The sequence below is a fragment of the Arvicanthis niloticus genome, chromosome 3 (genome assembly GCF_011762505.2).
Source record: "Arvicanthis niloticus isolate mArvNil1 chromosome 3, mArvNil1.pat.X, whole genome shotgun sequence".
NCBI lineage: Eukaryota > Metazoa > Chordata > Mammalia > Rodentia > Muridae > Arvicanthis > Arvicanthis niloticus.
In genome coordinates, this window is record NC_047660.1 from 110,983,623 (window position 1) to 111,000,650 (window position 17,028).

A 17,028-nucleotide genomic window follows, 5' to 3' on the forward strand; every position below is an offset into this window, starting at 1 on the left:
TGTGTCTCTTTCTTCATTCTTTCACCCCCTTCCCTAGGGTCTCCTCGAATTCCCCGCAGGCTGGGCAACAATCTATCAGGGCTTCCTCTTTCCTGCCTAATTTTTTAAAAGTTCCTGGCTAATCTTGCTTCTCCTCTGTAAGCAACACTAAAAGCATCTCTTGTTTGATCTCTGGTCATTTTTTGTGTGTTCTGTCACATTAGAGAGGCTGGGGTCTCAGCAGTGTCTGACTGCCTTTGTTTGGGGGACTGTTGGGGCCCAAGTGTAAAAAATTATAAATGGCCGTGTATTTTTTTGGTAGTCAAAATTATAAGGCTTTATCACAAAAGACAGAAATAGAGCGGATACAGAGATCTTCACAGCACTTTGGGCAGCTGACACTGAGTAAGCATATGGAATAAAAGCAGCCAGCAGAGCATCGTGTATGCAGCTCTAAGGTAAAGGCAGGAGAGTCACATCTAAGCTCAACTCTGTGAGCCTTTCACTCTCTCAGTACCAATCCCAGCTTCCGACAACCCAAGATACATGGCACAGGCCGACACCAGCACTCCCACATGCTCCCTACACACACAAAATAGGTCAGGTGAGGAGTCACATGGTTGGCTCTTCTTGCTCAGGAAGGCAGAAGAGACAACAGAAAGTCAGGTTTAGAGAACTCCGCTACACACGCACAGCACAGCTTTCAGTAGGACCATGAATGCGCCCGCTCACAATCCACACTCACAGTTTTGTCCTTGGTCATTTCTTTGGCTGCTGCATCCAGGGCTGCCTTAGCCCTGCTGCTGATCCTGCCAGGGTTGACCACCACCATCTTGCGCTGCTTGGCCGGAAGCTGGGACAGCACGTCAGATTTGAGCCTCCGGAGCATGATTGCCTCCTCCAGCAGCAGCTTCAGCTCGCCCAGGTTGGAGGAGCCCGAGTAGTCCCAGCCCCAAGGGAGCTGAAGAGAGAGAGGGGACGTCTGTTAGTCTAGCAGCTCCAGACTGCACTCTGTCTTCCTATCACCCCACTGTGACTGTTACTGGACTGGAGAGCTTCAAGAGGCTTTACAAAACCGAATGAAGCCCAGCAGAGACAGATGGCGGACAGAAAGGAGGTAGGAAAAGCCAGGCATGAGATAAACCAAAACTCCTGTGATGGCAGCCCACAGTTTGATACTAACATTTCTAGCAGCCTAAGTGATGATGTTTCAGTTTGAAGAGCCCAAAACAGATTTGTGCTGGTCTAGCTGAAACTAGAGCAAAGTTTTGGAATGCCTAGGCTATCCCTCAAATCATGGTCCCCTCGACTGGGAGCTGCTGGGAGGCTGAGGGTTCAGGTCCTTTTCTTTCTCATATAGCTGGAGAAAGCGTTAGAAACTAAAATAAAAGCCCTGGCTGAGTGTACGTGAACGGCAGTACAGCTTTCACCTGGCATCGTAAGGCCTTGGGTTTGAACCCATCACAGCACTCAATCTTCAATCAAACATCAATTAATCAATCACATCCTAGAATCACATTCTTCCCTAGTAATCTTCCTAGAAACAGGACAATTTCTACATAGAACACCAGGGAGCACCGGGCCTCCTCTGCTCTGCAGTCACAGCTCAGTGTCTTCCTACCTCACCTTCCCCTGGACCATGAGCCGCCTGGTGGGGAGCTGGGCCTGCTGCTCACTTTAGAGGCGTCAAAGGGTGGAGCGCATGCTGGAGACAGGGTGTCTGCTAGACAGAGAGACTGAGATATCAAGGGTGGAGAGATAAACTGGTCCAGTGCTTGCTCTCCTTCCTTTTCCTTTTCCTTTTTAAAGGCAAATTCAAGGGAAGGTCTTAGCAAATGACTCTAGACAGCCACTGGATATTAGATGAATTTGGCACAGGCTGCTTCTCCAGTGAGGGCTCATAGTGCATAAATCTAGGGGATAAGGGAAACAGCTTGCCCTCTGGGCTGTACTTTAAAACTATCTTGGGAAGGTGTGCATATATCATAATTGATTTGGATATCTTTTCCCAAAGTTTAATATTCTTACCTCTTAACCTTGTAGGTTAACAATGAATAATACTAACAATTTTAACCGGGAATAATCACTGTCTAAGGATGTCTCGGGCAGTGGGCTGAGTGGAGAGAGGAGAGAAAGAAGACACAGACACTGTCTATCATTGAGGTGAGGAAAGTCAAGTGCGAAGGAGACCAAGCAGGACTTGAGGATGGTGCCTCAGAGTGTCACACACTGGGGACAGAGGATGGGACAATCAGAGTCACAATAATGAACTCTACCTTTGGTCCTTACAGCTCATCTACAGACTAGCTAGTTGAAGGAGGAATCCAGTTCAGAAAGCAGATCATTTGCAAACAGGACTGAGGTAAGCATCACTCAAAAATGAATAAACCATCTACTCTGGAAACAACCCTGTGGCGAGTGAGCTGCTGACTGTGTTAATAAAATATACGGCTTTTAAACACATTCAACAACCGAGAGCCACCTCAAGAACCTCCTAACAAAACAGTCTGCCATTAACCTTGCAAAGCACTGTAATTTACAATATTCTTACTTTGTGAGTAAATGGAAATGTTTTTTAATATCTGAAGGATTTCTATTTTAAAAGTAGATTTAAAATATGGGAAACAATTGTGAATTCACATAGCTGGGCAGACAGCAGGTTTGGAGTCACATCCAGACGGGTGGTTCACCACTTAGAGCCCTTCACATCTGTGGAGTAACTGCTGGAACCTCACCTAGAAAATACTACCTGGTTTTTCTGGCCCATTTCTTGGTTCATCCCAGGGAGCAGAAAGAAAAGTGTCAACGTGAGGGTAAAGGAGGGGCTTGGAGACAAGAGGATGAGTACCCGCTTGGCGTCACAGTAGCGAACTCCAAAGGCATGAAACTGCGGGAAGAAGGTTGGCTTCACAGCAATGATCTGTGTGTACAGCTCTGCCGGCCGAGACATGGCGGGTGTGCCCGACAGGAGGATCACCCTCTTGGCAACCTAAAGGCAAAACAGCCAAAGATGTTCTCAGCACAGGTGGGAAGGACTGCTATTCCTATGAGGGATTCCCTAATACAAAATATCGAAAGTGCCACGAGGCAGGAGCTGGATGTTCCCATCCCCCACCCCAGGAACAGCAAAATCCTGAAGGCTGCAGCAGCTCCGTCTTCCACGTCTTCCACGTCCTGGGCTCTCACTGCTGGCTGGCTGTTCTTGACTTTACATATTTATTGTTCTGAGTACACGCACAAGAACATGCCAGTGGAGGCCAGAAGGCCGCTGGCTTCGCTGCGGCTGGAGTTATAGAGAATTGTGAACAGACAATTCACGGCTTTGGGAACAGCAGCAAAGCACTCTCCTCCACTGCCCTGTCGCGCCAGCCCATTCTCACCTTTAAATATGTCAGATCTCCCTTTACCAAAGATGGCAAAGACAAGCTTCACTCCAGAACTGGGAGGTCTCTAAATAAAGGTACTCTAGCCAAAAAAAGACCACATGCCTTGCAAAAACCAACAGTCTGCTGATGGGAAGAGTTAGGTGTCACCTGCCATTCCCAGTCCACCTAGCTGTTGTTACAGCGTGTCCTCCTCCTGAGCTCCCTGGACCAGCTCTTGGCGAGTTCTTGAGACTGTGAAGGCTGTCCTGCTTGTTGATGTGAGTACATTTGGAATTAACTAAAACCCAAATGGTTGGACACACCTATGAGGGATTCTTTTTTTTCTTAAATAAATCATTTGAAGTGGGAGAACCCACTTTTAATCCAGATCTCTGAGATCTATTAATCTGGGTCACATTTTCTGCTGCTAGCCTACATAGAGAACATGGAAGAAGGAAGCTTGCTCCCTCTTTGCCTGCTTGTCCTCACCCTCGCTAGCAAGTCCATTCCTTTAGTGGCATTACAGCCTACTTTCTCAGGATTCTGGGCTATACTGAACAACAGCTGAGACATCCAGCCTCATGGACTGAACAAGTACTGAATTCTTGGACCTTCCACTGGTAGACAGCCACTGCTGGAACAGCTGGACCACAGCCTTAAACTACTCTAATAAATCCCATAAATACACACAACACACTCTCTCTCTCTCTCTCTCTCTCTCTCTCTCTCTCTCTCTCTCTCTCTCTCTCACATACATACATATATACATAAACACACACTCTCATACATACATTCACACACACTGTCTCTCATACGTACATATATACATACACACACATACACTCTCATACATACATTCACACACACACTCACTCATACACACACACACTCTGTCTCACACACACACACACACACTTCACCCTTAAAGTTCTGCTTCCCTAATGCGCCCTGGCTGAGACAGAGATCAAGGTGGGGTTGTGTTCCTACTTACTTGCTGTAGCACTTTGCATCTGGCACAAAGTAGGTAATCAGTCAATGTACACTACATGCTGAGAAAATTCAGAGGAAAGCTAGTTAGTGTTGCAGGGAACATGAAGTAAACACAAGCTTTGGAGCAAAGCAGAGAAGAGATCAATAGGCCTGAATTTCTTACAGAAAGGATTTCTAAAATTCAAGTTAAATTTACCATAAAGATCCTGTGAGCACCAAGAGGAAATTACAGAGTACAGAAATTTCTATCTAGTGTTTTAAAAATTTTGTGTGTATTGTATGTGCATGTTCATGTGTATACAGGTGTGCACATGTGTGATGGGGGGGGGGGTCCATTGCATGTGTCTTTGTGATCACTGCACCTTATTTTTGGAGACATGGTCTTTTCTCCATCTGGCTAAGCTGGCTCACCAATGAGCTCTAGAGTCCTGCCTGACTCCTCAAACCCAGCCAGGCATCCGGACTCAAGTTTCCATGCTGGGCAGCAGACATTTAACTCACTGTTTTGTTTTGTTTAAGGAAAAAAGTCTTTATTAACTTACTGTATTTCAAGACTCAAGATCATTTTATAATTACTAAGAACTTTAAATGCTGAGACCCAGAGCCACTGACCAAGCTCAGCCTGGGTCTGCTCAGCAGTGGGCAGGAGGGAAACAAACGGCTGACTGAACCAATGAGGACTCTCGGTTCTTCACTTTCCTGACTCAGGCCCGAGCCGAGGTGATCACACCTAGATCATATACTCTTAGACAGATGGGAAAGAGTGAGATCAAGAGGAGACTGTAGCATCAAGTCGCTGCTGTGCGGTAAAATTCACACAGCTTTGGAGGAGACCCCACCATGGAGCTCACTGCATGGAAACCGCTTGTTAACCACGGTAACCTTGAGTTAACGACAGTAATACAGAGCAACCACATGAACTAAATGTCCAAAGGGAAGAAAGTAAGTCTTAAAATGGAAATGCTGACTCATAAAAACAATAAATCAAGGTGTAGCCATGAGAAGAAAGAAGTTTCCTCATAAATATGCAATACATATAATTTTCAAGATGCACTTCTGCCCTCTCAGCCACTGCCCATCTTTAATCCCATCCTGATTCAGAGCCATGAATTTCTCCGGCTATGATTCTCCACAGTTCAATTACTGAAGCCTATAATTTCCTGCACAGTTTAACGCGGGCTCACTGATACAACAATGGGCATCCTGAATAATGTCTATAGCATCTCTGTTTGTGGCTTTAGCCTACCCCAGGAAAGTAGTAGCAGACAAAAAAAAGTGGAAATGAAAAGCTTCAACAGGAGAAATCTGCACACTATCCTGAACCCACTCCCCAAGCTGCTGTGTTTGCCGGGGATGGAGCCTGGGCTGAGCCAGCTCCCAGCCCCGTGGTAAAAACTCACCCCAGGCTAAGTAGATAGTGAGCTCTCTCATACACTTCCAGGCTGGCTCAGTGGGAGAAGAATAAAGGAGGGGTGTGGGTGCTGACAAGTGAGGCTTATTGCAGAAAAGGGAAAGGCTGGTTTTGAGAAGAAACCAGAAGAACATCTCATCTGTCCTGGGATGATGTAAGCTGCTCTGTGCTCAGACCCAACGCTGTGGTCAATCATCTAGGAGGCCTTTGTCTGTGCCTACCGGAAAACAGTTGCTGTGCTTGGTCTATCTGAGGAAGCCACAGCTAGGAACATAAAAATGTGAAAATGACATAAACCGAAGCTACAATAAACATTGTATAGTCGACTCCCCTGGCTAAGGAGACAGCAGCACCTAAGAAAACCACAGTGTGGTGGCGTTAAAGAACTCCTGTGTGCTGTTGGGAAGGTAATGCAGTTCACAAGCAGACACTGGGAGGCAGCTGGCCTTCTAAGTTGTCTCCTCAGAGTGGAGGGTCAGAAGCTCTGCAGGAGACGTAGAAGCAGGGCAAGCTAGCATATGTAATGCACCAAGGAGAATGCTATGCAGTCAGCCAAAGCAGGTAAGCTACACATAGAATCTCAGTGTGAGCCCAGGGGTGCTCAGAGCAAAGAGCTGGGGTTGTTTAAAGTCCACCTAACAAACAGCCGAGAAGTTACCACTTTCTACTCATACCCACTACCACAATTAAGCCAATAACTAGCTTTGCTGAGCTATTTTGGTTGGTTATAACATTTCCATAACAAGGAAATAGAATTATGTTCCTCAAAGTTGAGGCACCCCTCCTTCCTGCCCTTTGGCTTTTCCAGATGGGTTCTCTGTGTAGCCCTGTAGACCAGGCTGGCCTCAGACTCAGAGATCCGCCTGTCTTTGCATCCCTTTAATCCTGGGATTAACGACATGCACCTACGGAGTCCCACTTTTATAGCCAGTGTTTTTTCCAGCACTTGAAGTAATGTTAGGAGTAGGTTGTGAAGAAGCAGGTGACACTAAAGAGAAGGTCAAGTATGCCCAAGTTCCAACTCTCCGAACCTTGACGCCACAGGACCCTGTGAGCTCATGACTTTTAACTAGTTCCAATCACTCTAGAACCTTCAGAAATAACCGTTGGAACCAATAATCTTCAAATAATGGCAACCCTAGCTAGGAGTCAAGTGACCAAAAATACCCGTATCACAACCAAAAGTAGGCTTACAAACCCTCCCCAGGAGGAAGTGAGATTGATTCCCAGTGGGTGAATGGAAGATGTTCCTGCCATACTCCGAAGATGCTAAAGAGTACCAATCTTACTGCTCGGATCTATAGAGCAATGCTCTTGGATTCCATTTTGTTTTCTCTGGGCCTGCTTGTACATCTGCACCAAATGCCTGCCAGAGGCCAGCAGGATCTCCTAGAACTGGAGTTACAGAAAGTTTGAAGTCACCACATAGGTGCTGGAAACAGAACCCAGGTCCTCTGCAAGACCAACCAGTGCTCTTAACTGCTGAGTCATCTCTCCTGGCAAACACAATGCTTCTACACTACGTATCACTGCTCTGTTATTACAACTTGGATGCCACACTCCTTGGCTAAGACCAGTCAGAATGAAGACTGCGACTACAGGTATATGGATGCCATACTCCTTGGCTAAGACCAGTCAGAATGAAGACTGCGACTACAGGTATATGGATGCCACACTCCTTGGCTAAGATCAGACAGAATGAAGACTGTGACTACAGGTATATGGATGCCACACTCCTTGGCTAAGACCAGTCAGAATGAAGACTGCGACTACAGGTATATGGATGCCACACTCCTTGGCTAAGATCAGACAGAATGAAGACTGTGACTACAGGTATATGGATGCCACACTCCTTGGCTAAGATCAGACAGAATGAAGACTGTGACTACAGGTATATGGATGCCACACTCCTTGGCTAAGACCAGTCAGAATGAAGACTGCAACTACAGGTATATGGATGCCACACTCCTTGGCTAAGACCAGTCAGAATGAAGACTGTGACTACAGGTATATGGATGCCACACTCCTTGGCTAAGACCAGTCAGAATGAAGACTGTGACTACAGGTATATGGATTAAACATACCAAGCTCCTATAATGAGAATACAGTGCAGAATATAATCTGATCTTTAAGGCTTCTTTATAGCTATTATTTAAACAGCATACGTATAAGATTAAGCACTGCAAGGTTTTCTTTTTTTGGAAGAATAGTCCATTTCCCCCTGAATATCAGACTCCAATAATTTCTCTTTGAATCCTGATTCTGTAATGAACTTGAGAAAAACAGGATGGCTTGACACAGGGACCTCTTTTTGTAGCTTTGCCATCCCCAGGGGTATGAGATCTACTGCTGGACACCCTTCTCCCCTGTGGCCTAAGAAAGGCAGAGAAGCCCCTATCTCAGAAACAGAGGGGCTGCTTTTCTAACCCTGCACCCCTTCTGTGTCCCTGAAAAAGACAGTCACTGTAGTGTTGTATGTAAAAGCTTCTGTTTGGGTCCAAATCCAAAGAGAACAGAAGATACCCATTTTGATAGACTTATACAACGTGTAAGAATGAGGTGGTCATTTGGAATGACATGGGATGATTTCCAGGATGCACAATCCGAGGAAATTAACAGGTATAAAGCAGTGGTTGTTACAAAACTGGGTGTGGGGATGGATGAAGTCCCAAGTAACTGTGCTTTGTAGACATGAGCATGGCCATGTCAAGGATCGCAGTGCCACACACACCAATGGCAAAGCCTTCCCTGGTTTAGGCGCAGGGAAATGGCAGAGCTGTCCCCTTGTCCAAGTACTGAAGTTAAGAATATTGGCCTTTAGCTAAAACCAGTGTAGCAGAAACTATTAATCACCGCTGCTTTCTCCAGATGACTGCAATCTAAGAATGCTCCCCTACAGAGACTTCCTATCAAGATGAGCTAGTCACCCTACTCCTCCAGCTGCATACAAAGACACCTGCTTCCTAATTCAGTGGTATATAATAAATGCACGGAGTTGCGGGTTGCTAGTGTGTACCCACCCAGTTAGAGCTTTTCAGTAGGAATGTCTGCTTGCCTTCAACTCCAAAGTTGGACAGGTTGGAGGAGCTAGATAGGGTGGCACAAGCCTGTGATCTCAGTACTCAAGAAGCAGAGGCAAAAAGATGAGGCGTTCAAGACCAGCCTGGGCTATACAATGCCCTGTCTCAAAAAGGAAGAAAGGACAAAGCAGGAGCTGTTAAATACTCTGGCAAAGAAGAAAACACACACTTAGAATTAGGCTTTCTTATGGAAGTAAAGCATGAATCATGAGAGCGATAGCTATCTGAGGGACAGGAAAGATAAAAGATCCAAAGATGGAAAAAAAGACAAGGTTTTTACTGTAGTGTATTTTTTATAAACTCATCTAATTATTTAAAAAGAAAAAACAAAAACAAAAACCAAAGCCCCAGATATTTAGCTGACTTCTCATCTAGCTAATTATTGGAACTGGGGACTAGAACAGGGCCTGGTGTCATCATATACCTGTGCTTAGAAGATGTAGGCAGGAGGATCAGAAGTTCAAGGCTATTCCTGGCCAGCCTATGATACACAAGACTGCGTGAAAGACAAAAGAAAACAAACAACAACAAAACCACACTCACAGAAAATGGGAAACATCCATTAGGAAAAGGATGCTGGTGACTTTTCTCCTTAAAAATTAATTCTGGAGCTGGAGAGATAGCTCAGTGGTTAAGAGCACTGGCTGCTCTTCCAGAGGATCTGGGTTTGATTCCCAGCACCCAAATGGTAGTTCTCAACCTAGTTCAAGGGAATCTGATGCCCTCTTCTGGCCTCCATGGGCACCAAGCAAGCAAGTGGTGCAGAGCCACACGTGCAGAAACAACACCCATACACACAAAATATAGTTTAAAACTAAAACTAAATTAATTTTGCTATTTGACTCAGCATCTAAAAATTTCGTGTAAACAAAACCAATTAAACAAAACCCCACTCTAAATGTTGACAAGGAGAGGTAACCACCATTTGGATGAAGAGAGCTACCACTTAGACAGCACACGAGTGAATGGTGACACTTGGTCAGATGGAACTTCAGAGTCCTCCCCTGAAGGTTAGGAACCAGTCCAACAAGAACACATTATAAATGGATATCCATTTATATTAAGAATTATTTGTAACAGCCAAGTGCCTGCCAGTGGAGGTTAATCACTAAAGGTGATCTTGCCCCATTACTGACTTGTTAGAAAAACAGTCGGAGATTTTAACTTTGCTCCTTGTTTTCTACCTTGTCAATTTTTACACATTTATATATAAAAACAGAACCATCTTCTTTGGTAATAGTAGCATAAACAAGTAGTACTATGAGGAAGAAAGAATTCTTATTTTCCTGGGGACAATGATACTAGTTTCTTATGACACTGACTACTGTCACTATGTACAAAACCTATGTTTAGGCCAAGGATGTAGCTCAGTTGGTGCTAGTCTATCATACCTACATACACACACACACACACACACACACACAGAGAGAGAGAGAGAGATACATACATATAGGCATAATATATATACATTCATACATACATATATGCATGCATACATACATACATACATACATACATACATACATACAACCCTGCATTCAACCCTAACTACATCAAAATAAACAGGTATTGTGGTATATACCTGAAATACTAGAACTCAGGAGGCAGAGGCTGGAGGATCATAAGTTCACGGCCAGTCTCAACTGTATAGCAAGTTTGAAGCCAATTTAGATTGAAAAACAATAGCTGGTTGTGGTAGGAACTTGCCTGTTTCAGCACTTGAGAGGTGGAGACAGACGGATCAAGAACACAAGGCCATACAGAGTTGAAGGTCAGCCTGTGATTCTGTTTCAGTCAATCAAACAACCAAAAAAAACCCCTAATTCTCTGGACTTGATCTTACTCCACTATCTGTTTGTATGCTGAAATCTAATCACCTCGACGCATTTGCTGAAAATATCTTGCTATATTATGAAAATATAAGGTTTTGCTTGTCTGTCTGTCTAGTATTGAGAACTGAACCCATGCCAAGAATATATTCCCAAGACCCTGTATACATCTAAGGAAAAATCAAGGGCAATTATCTTATTTCAGAAGCATCTAGATTCAGTTCTTAGGGTATCTGAAATCAGTGCTTCTTTATGGGGGGTTAAGGGGCTAGGATGCAGGTGAGGAGTGACTTGTTCCCTATAGGCTGTGACAGGTGTTGTGGACCTCTCTGCCCCATGCTTTGGGAGCTAAATTGTCCTGGCTCGTACTGCTGCTCCGGTCCGCGGGTCAGGGTTCAGCAAGAGAGAGAGTGAGGGCGGATGCAAAGAATAGAGACCAGACAGAGTGTGATTCAGTCCCATTTATTCTCTCTTCCTTAGTCTCTCTTATCTCTTTCCAAGTTTCTTGTTCCTAGTCCAAGTCCCAAGTCTCAAGTTCCTAGTCCCTAGTGCCTCCAAGTTCCAAGTTTTCCAGTCCCCAAGTTTCCAGTCTCCTCTTCTGTCTGCCTCTTGCCTTTTGTAAGTCTCAATTCTTTTTTTTTTTTTTTTTTTTTTTTTCCTTTTTTCTTTTTTTAGTTTTTCGAGACAGGGTTTCTCTGTATAGCCCTGGCTGTCCTGGAACTCACTCTGTAGACCAGGCTGGCCTCGAACTCAGAAATCTGCCTGCCTCTGCCTCCCAAGTGCTGGGATTAAAGGCGTGTGCCACCAACGCCCGGCAAGTCTCACTTCTTAAGTCATGCCTTTAAGTCACACCTTTAAGTCACACACACCCAAGGGAAAATCCTGGGTATATATCAAGATGTTATCAGAGTGTGCTCAGCTATTTTAGGCTGTTGAAAACAAGTCTCTTGTCAGGGTATATGGCTCAAGACGGCTGCAAGGATGATAGTCGCCTTCTGTCAGCTCCCCACAGATAGGGAGCAACAACTGGAGATCAGCTGAATTGTCACGATCAGGAGGGCTACAGAATGCTGGTAGAGGCCAAGACTGTGGCTAAATATCCCACTATGCTCGCCTCAGCCCCACAGCAAGGGTTAGCAGGGCTGGATTTGAAAATACAGCAAAGAGAAAGGAGCTAACAGACCGGCACAGGAAGTCCTTCCTCTCCCCCACTTTCACTACTAAGCATTAGGGGGAGTCAGTGTATCAGAAGAGCTCAAGACACCTTCATGAAGAGCAGCCATCCTCACTCAGTCCTACTCTGCAAATGCAAAGTACCATACAGTAGCTGGCCGTTTAATAGTCATTTTAAAACATCACTTTGAAATATACCCAGGATATTAAAGATGTGCATGCCATATACCCAGGATATTAAAGATGTGCATGCTGTTTCTGGAAGTCTGGCCATAAGTACTCATTTCAGACTCCACTGTGAGGCCCCATGTGCCCACCCAGGTAGCAACTCAACACCAAAGCAGTTGCTAACAAGATATCATATGAGAACTTAAATATATAATTATTCTACGGTGCAGTTTCTATTGTTGACAACCAGAGGTAGAGATTTAATTTTACTGATGCCGTAATATTGGAACCAAGGTACCAAGATGTATTAATATTTTTCTAAGGAAAGCATATTAAAGTTTTCCCCTAAACAGGTCACCACCCTGAGATGACATTTCATTTAGGTGTGTCCAGAAGCAGATACTGATATATAAAAGTTTATAATGGAGTCAAGGTTAAGTTAAAGACTTATATTTTTGATCTGGAGCATATGACATAACCTTGACTTATTGTTATTTAAAAACATTAGAGCTTGAAATTATTTTTTAGACAGTTCGTAAAGAGGTAGGAAAATTAATTTTCAGATGGTGAACTTGGCTAGCATTTTGTGCATCTGCTTTCCTTAGTTCACAAAAGAACAAAAGGTTGTTTTAAACAGTAAATGCTGTGGTTTTATTTTTATTTGCTTGTTTGTTTACGTATTTAAGACAGGATCTCTATGTAGCCCTGGGTGTCCTGGGACTATGTGGATCTGCCTGGCATTTGCCTCCCAAATGCTGATCGTGAAGGCATGCACCACCATGCCCCATTAAACACTGTGGCTTTCAAAGCTCGCATACTGTTGAAACAGAATGCTCTGTTTCACAGTCCACGCCAAGTAGCAGTTCTCTCCAAGTCATCTGTGAGTGGCTTCTCATTTGCCATTAGAAAGTGTTATATTGGCACTCCCCTACTTCCTAACCTTTGGAGCTTACCTCTGAGGAGTGAGGTACAGAACACAGGACAAGACAAGGACAGAACTGCATCAGAATGTGTATGGAGAAAGACTTAACCCTGCTCTGCAGGCAGAACACATGGCAGCCCATGTGTTCAGGGGCAGGTGCAGACCTGACAACATGAAGGAAAAAAGTACACAGCTGGCCTTCTAGTTAACCGCAGGTCCTGGCCAGCATAAAAGGGATCAATCAGCTTACCAGGCAAGCCTCAGCTTTGCCTGAGGTTATTCTCTGACACCCACAGCCCTGGCCTGGTTCTGCCCTTAGATAACACATCACGCCTTGACAGCTTTGCCACTACAAGAGATGCAGTTTCTCCTGAGCTATTTAGTGACACACTGTCATAAGCTTCTTGTGCTGGCAGGAAGCCATGGAGAAGACTTGGGGTCTCTTCCCATCTGAGTCTGGGATACTCAATAGGACTTCATTCATGGCAGGATAGAAATGAGCACACAGCTCAAGAAGAGATGCCCAGTGTCAACACTGCACCCCCCCTCCCCCCATAGCTCAGTGGCTGGCTGTATCTGTCTGGCCTGCATACCTCCCCCCACCCTCCCATGCCTGAGCCAAGTGTGTTAAGGTGCTGAGTCTCCTCTCGGCCACACTTACCTTTAGTATAGGCACAGCTGCTCGGCAGCGGGCAGTCTTGATGTTTTTGAGGAAGTGAGATTCATCCTGCAACAAATAACCATGTGGGTGAACAGGGGCAGTCTTTCCTTGATCCACGACAACCCACCTGATTTAAGCCTAGTTTGGCATTTGCCATGAGAATGCATCCCTTGACCCACTGCCGTTTAGGGAGATGAAGCAGTACGCTAGGAAGGACCCAGACTCGGGCGGCTTCTTTATCATACACTGGTAAGATACTGTCTCTTTCTCTAGGGCAGTTTTCCACCTGGAAAGGGAACCAGTTAGTGAATATGTGTCCCAATTTGCCCACTGGGTATGTAGGTGGACAGAACCCTGAGATGTGACTTGCCACCTTGTGGGACACACCTCACAACTGCTTGGCATTAGTCAGGTGTGCTGAAGTGTTGGGAGCCGACTCGTAGCAGAAAGCGGCTATCAGCTTTGCAGCCATCTTGAGCCATATACCCTGACATGAGACTTGTTTTTCAACAGCCTACAACAGCTGAGCACACGCTGACATCCCACAGATCTTGTTTTGCTGTTTAGTGCCCACAGCTGCAAGGCGCATGTGGTATTCACACCTGCAAGGCATGTGGTACATGTTCTATCCACGTGCTAGCCATGTCATACATGCCTGTAAGGTACACGTGCTATCATCCATGCTATACACGCCTGTAAGGCTTAAGTCATATCCACACCTGCAAGGCACGTGGCAAAATTGTATAAATACCCCAGATTTCCCTTCAATAAATGAGACTTGATCAAAACCTGTCTTGTCTCCATTCTTCGGAGAGGACCGCAACATTTTGGCCGCCCAAAGTGGGGCAGCTCCAGCCTCAACACTGAAGACCATTGACATGCTCTCAACTGGTGTCAAGTTCTGAGGTCTGCACTGCCCTCCACTTTTGCAGACACACTGGCAGCAGACCAGACAGTTATGCCACCACAGCAGGGCACACAAAGCACTGTGGGAACAGAGAAATGAAAAACTGACTGATCCCTTTCCTCTGGGGGACTGTTGTGTTGAAAATATAGCATTTGATGGATTTATAGTTGTACATTCTATAAACAAACAAACACAAAATTTGCCATATTTTCTAAAGACAAAGGAATCATGAATGCATTCCTTCCCAGGAGGGAAATCTTAGGTTGGCACACACTCCAAATGCTTGCTATTGACTCTGAGCCACTAACTGACCTCTCTATGATACCAGTTTCTCTACCTATAAAGTAGATATAATGCTATCAGATAGACTGGATATACCAGCTTGCTGTGTCTGAAATAAGCTAACACAGGGGCAGCCCTCAAAGGAATCCTGCCACCTAATGCATATTCCCTGTACCAGGGGCTACTAGTGATCTTACCTCTGTCTCTGGAAGAATCTATAAGCTTCCAACTTGCTCCATTTCAGGTATGATTAAAAGGTGGCGGGGGGGGGGGTAGGGGGGGTTCAGGGGAGGCTTCAAAAACACAATGGACAGAGTGTGAGGTGACCTGCCCCCAGTTGTCAAGACAGCATCCCCCAGATGCCTGAGATACTACATTCATGATCCTGATTTATGATAAATCCTCATGAAAGTCATGAGAAAGCCATTTATAGAAAGAAGTTGCAGAAAATGTGTCAGGTATGAAAGGGAATTGGCTCTTTTAAGCACAGGTAAAAGGTACCACTGTCAGAATAAACCACAAAAGAGGCTGGAGACACGAAGCCTCATCCAAAGCATGTGCTTCTCAGAGCTGCCCCTTCGTCCCTTGCTGCAGTGAAGCCAGAAGATGGCAGGCTGTTTGCTTCATCTGAGGACAAAGCAACACTAGTGGCAAGCGACTTGCCCTCAATCTCAAGGCTGCTTGAGTGATGAGACAGGAACAGAAACACATAAATGCTGAGGCCACAAAGTTTTCAGCCAGTGGTTCTCCACCGTGCTTGCTCTGTGACTGTGGATGGATGTGCCTACACTGTTGGCTCCAGTGAATTAAAGGCTTGGGAACAAAGGTTAGGTAGTGGCTCTATGTGGAACACCTAATACAAGGGCCTGGTCAGAAAAGGCAGCCATCACTGTCCCCATATCCCAGAGCCATCGTGACCATCCCGGGATACTTCTTCTTCTTCTTCTTCTTTTTTTAAAGATTTATTTATTTATGTATGTGAGTACACTGTATGCTTTCCTTCAGACACACAAGAAGGTATCAGATCCCATTACAGATGGTTGTGAGCCACCATGTGGTTGCTGGGAATTGAACTCAGGACCTCTGGAAGAGCAGTCAGTGCTCTTAACCACTGAGCCAACTCTCCAGCCCCCCCCCGGATACTTCTTTTAATATTTCATTTCACTGGAATGCTGGCATCCTTTCAAAACCACACTTGGAATTTGTGCCAGCCTAACATGACTTCCCCCACAGACTCAGATTACCAAAATAGCTTTGATAAATTATGTGTTCTCATTTGCACACACTAAGAACACAGGGTGGTCCTCATGTCCAGAACACACTAAACATTTCCTGGGGTCTACAACAACATCTTCTCCTTCCCTGCTCCGAGCTCCTGCTGCGTTTGTATTTGGGACCATGTCTGTGTATTCTATGCTGACAGCTGGCTGTCCACCATGTCTCCCCAGATGCTCAGGAAATGTGTGAAGATGAAAAGGAAAGCCCGTGGCTGAAAAGAAGCACCTTCAGATCTGGAGGCAGGTGACAACATCTTTAAGAACAACTCAAGTAAAAACTGATTTCCTTTTAGCAGGGATGGGACGTGTCTTCACACCAGCTGGAAGAGAATCATTGACTGCTGAACAGTATGGCTCAGCCGCATTGACAAGGCGGTACCAATGCAGGCACACAGTGTTCCTGACGCAGCTGTAGTCCCTGGGACCCAGAATGGTCTGGTACACATGCTGGCCTCCACCCCTAGCTTCCCAATACAGGAGGGGTGGATTAGAAACCTTTGAACAGACTTGTCCCACCTGTTTAAAATGCATCTCAGGAAAGTCTGGTGCAGAGGCATAAGAGCTGCTTCAGGAAGGATATGAAAAAAATCATTCTCTATAAAAGAAGGGCAGCAATTTCTATCACCCTTTCTCCCCAAACCCAGAGAGGGTCAAGGAGGCCGCAAATCCCCAAATCTGTGGAGCTCTTTAGAGTATTTCAGGGCTCTGCCATTACTTACAATAATGACGACTTTGAAAGGGGTTTTTAGCTGCCTCTCCAACTTGCAAAGAAGGTCGAAACTGACAATGTTGACCAGGCCAGCTGTTAGGCGGCCCTTCCCAGTCACCACCACGTTGACATTCTCTGGGCTAAGAGATGGAAGCCACCGAAGAAAGGCCTGCAGGGGAGGGGACAGTACAGTTACACAGTTACAGTCAACACACCAACAGGACTGGGGGTTGGGATTTGGGAAAGTTTAACATTCCCTGAAGACACGGTCCCTC

At 45.4% G+C, this 17,028-nt stretch overlaps 1 protein-coding gene across 3 annotated transcripts in view; it reads right to left on the minus strand.

The window, feature by feature from the left end:
* Smarcal1 (SNF2 related chromatin remodeling annealing helicase 1) overlaps positions 1-17,028 on the minus strand; it is a 49,738-nt gene that overhangs the window by 16,438 nt on the left and 16,272 nt on the right. For all 3 annotated transcript variants that reach the window (XM_034497902.2, XM_034497904.2, XM_034497903.2), the window contains 4 exons: positions 16,764-16,922; positions 13,579-13,644; positions 2,828-2,968; positions 725-940 (listed from right to left, as the gene is read on the minus strand). In XM_034497902.2, coding sequence (XP_034353793.1) covers positions 725-940; positions 2,828-2,968; positions 13,579-13,644; positions 16,764-16,922 — 582 coding nt within the window. The remainder of the gene's footprint in view (positions 1-724; positions 941-2,827; positions 2,969-13,578; positions 13,645-16,763; positions 16,923-17,028) is intronic.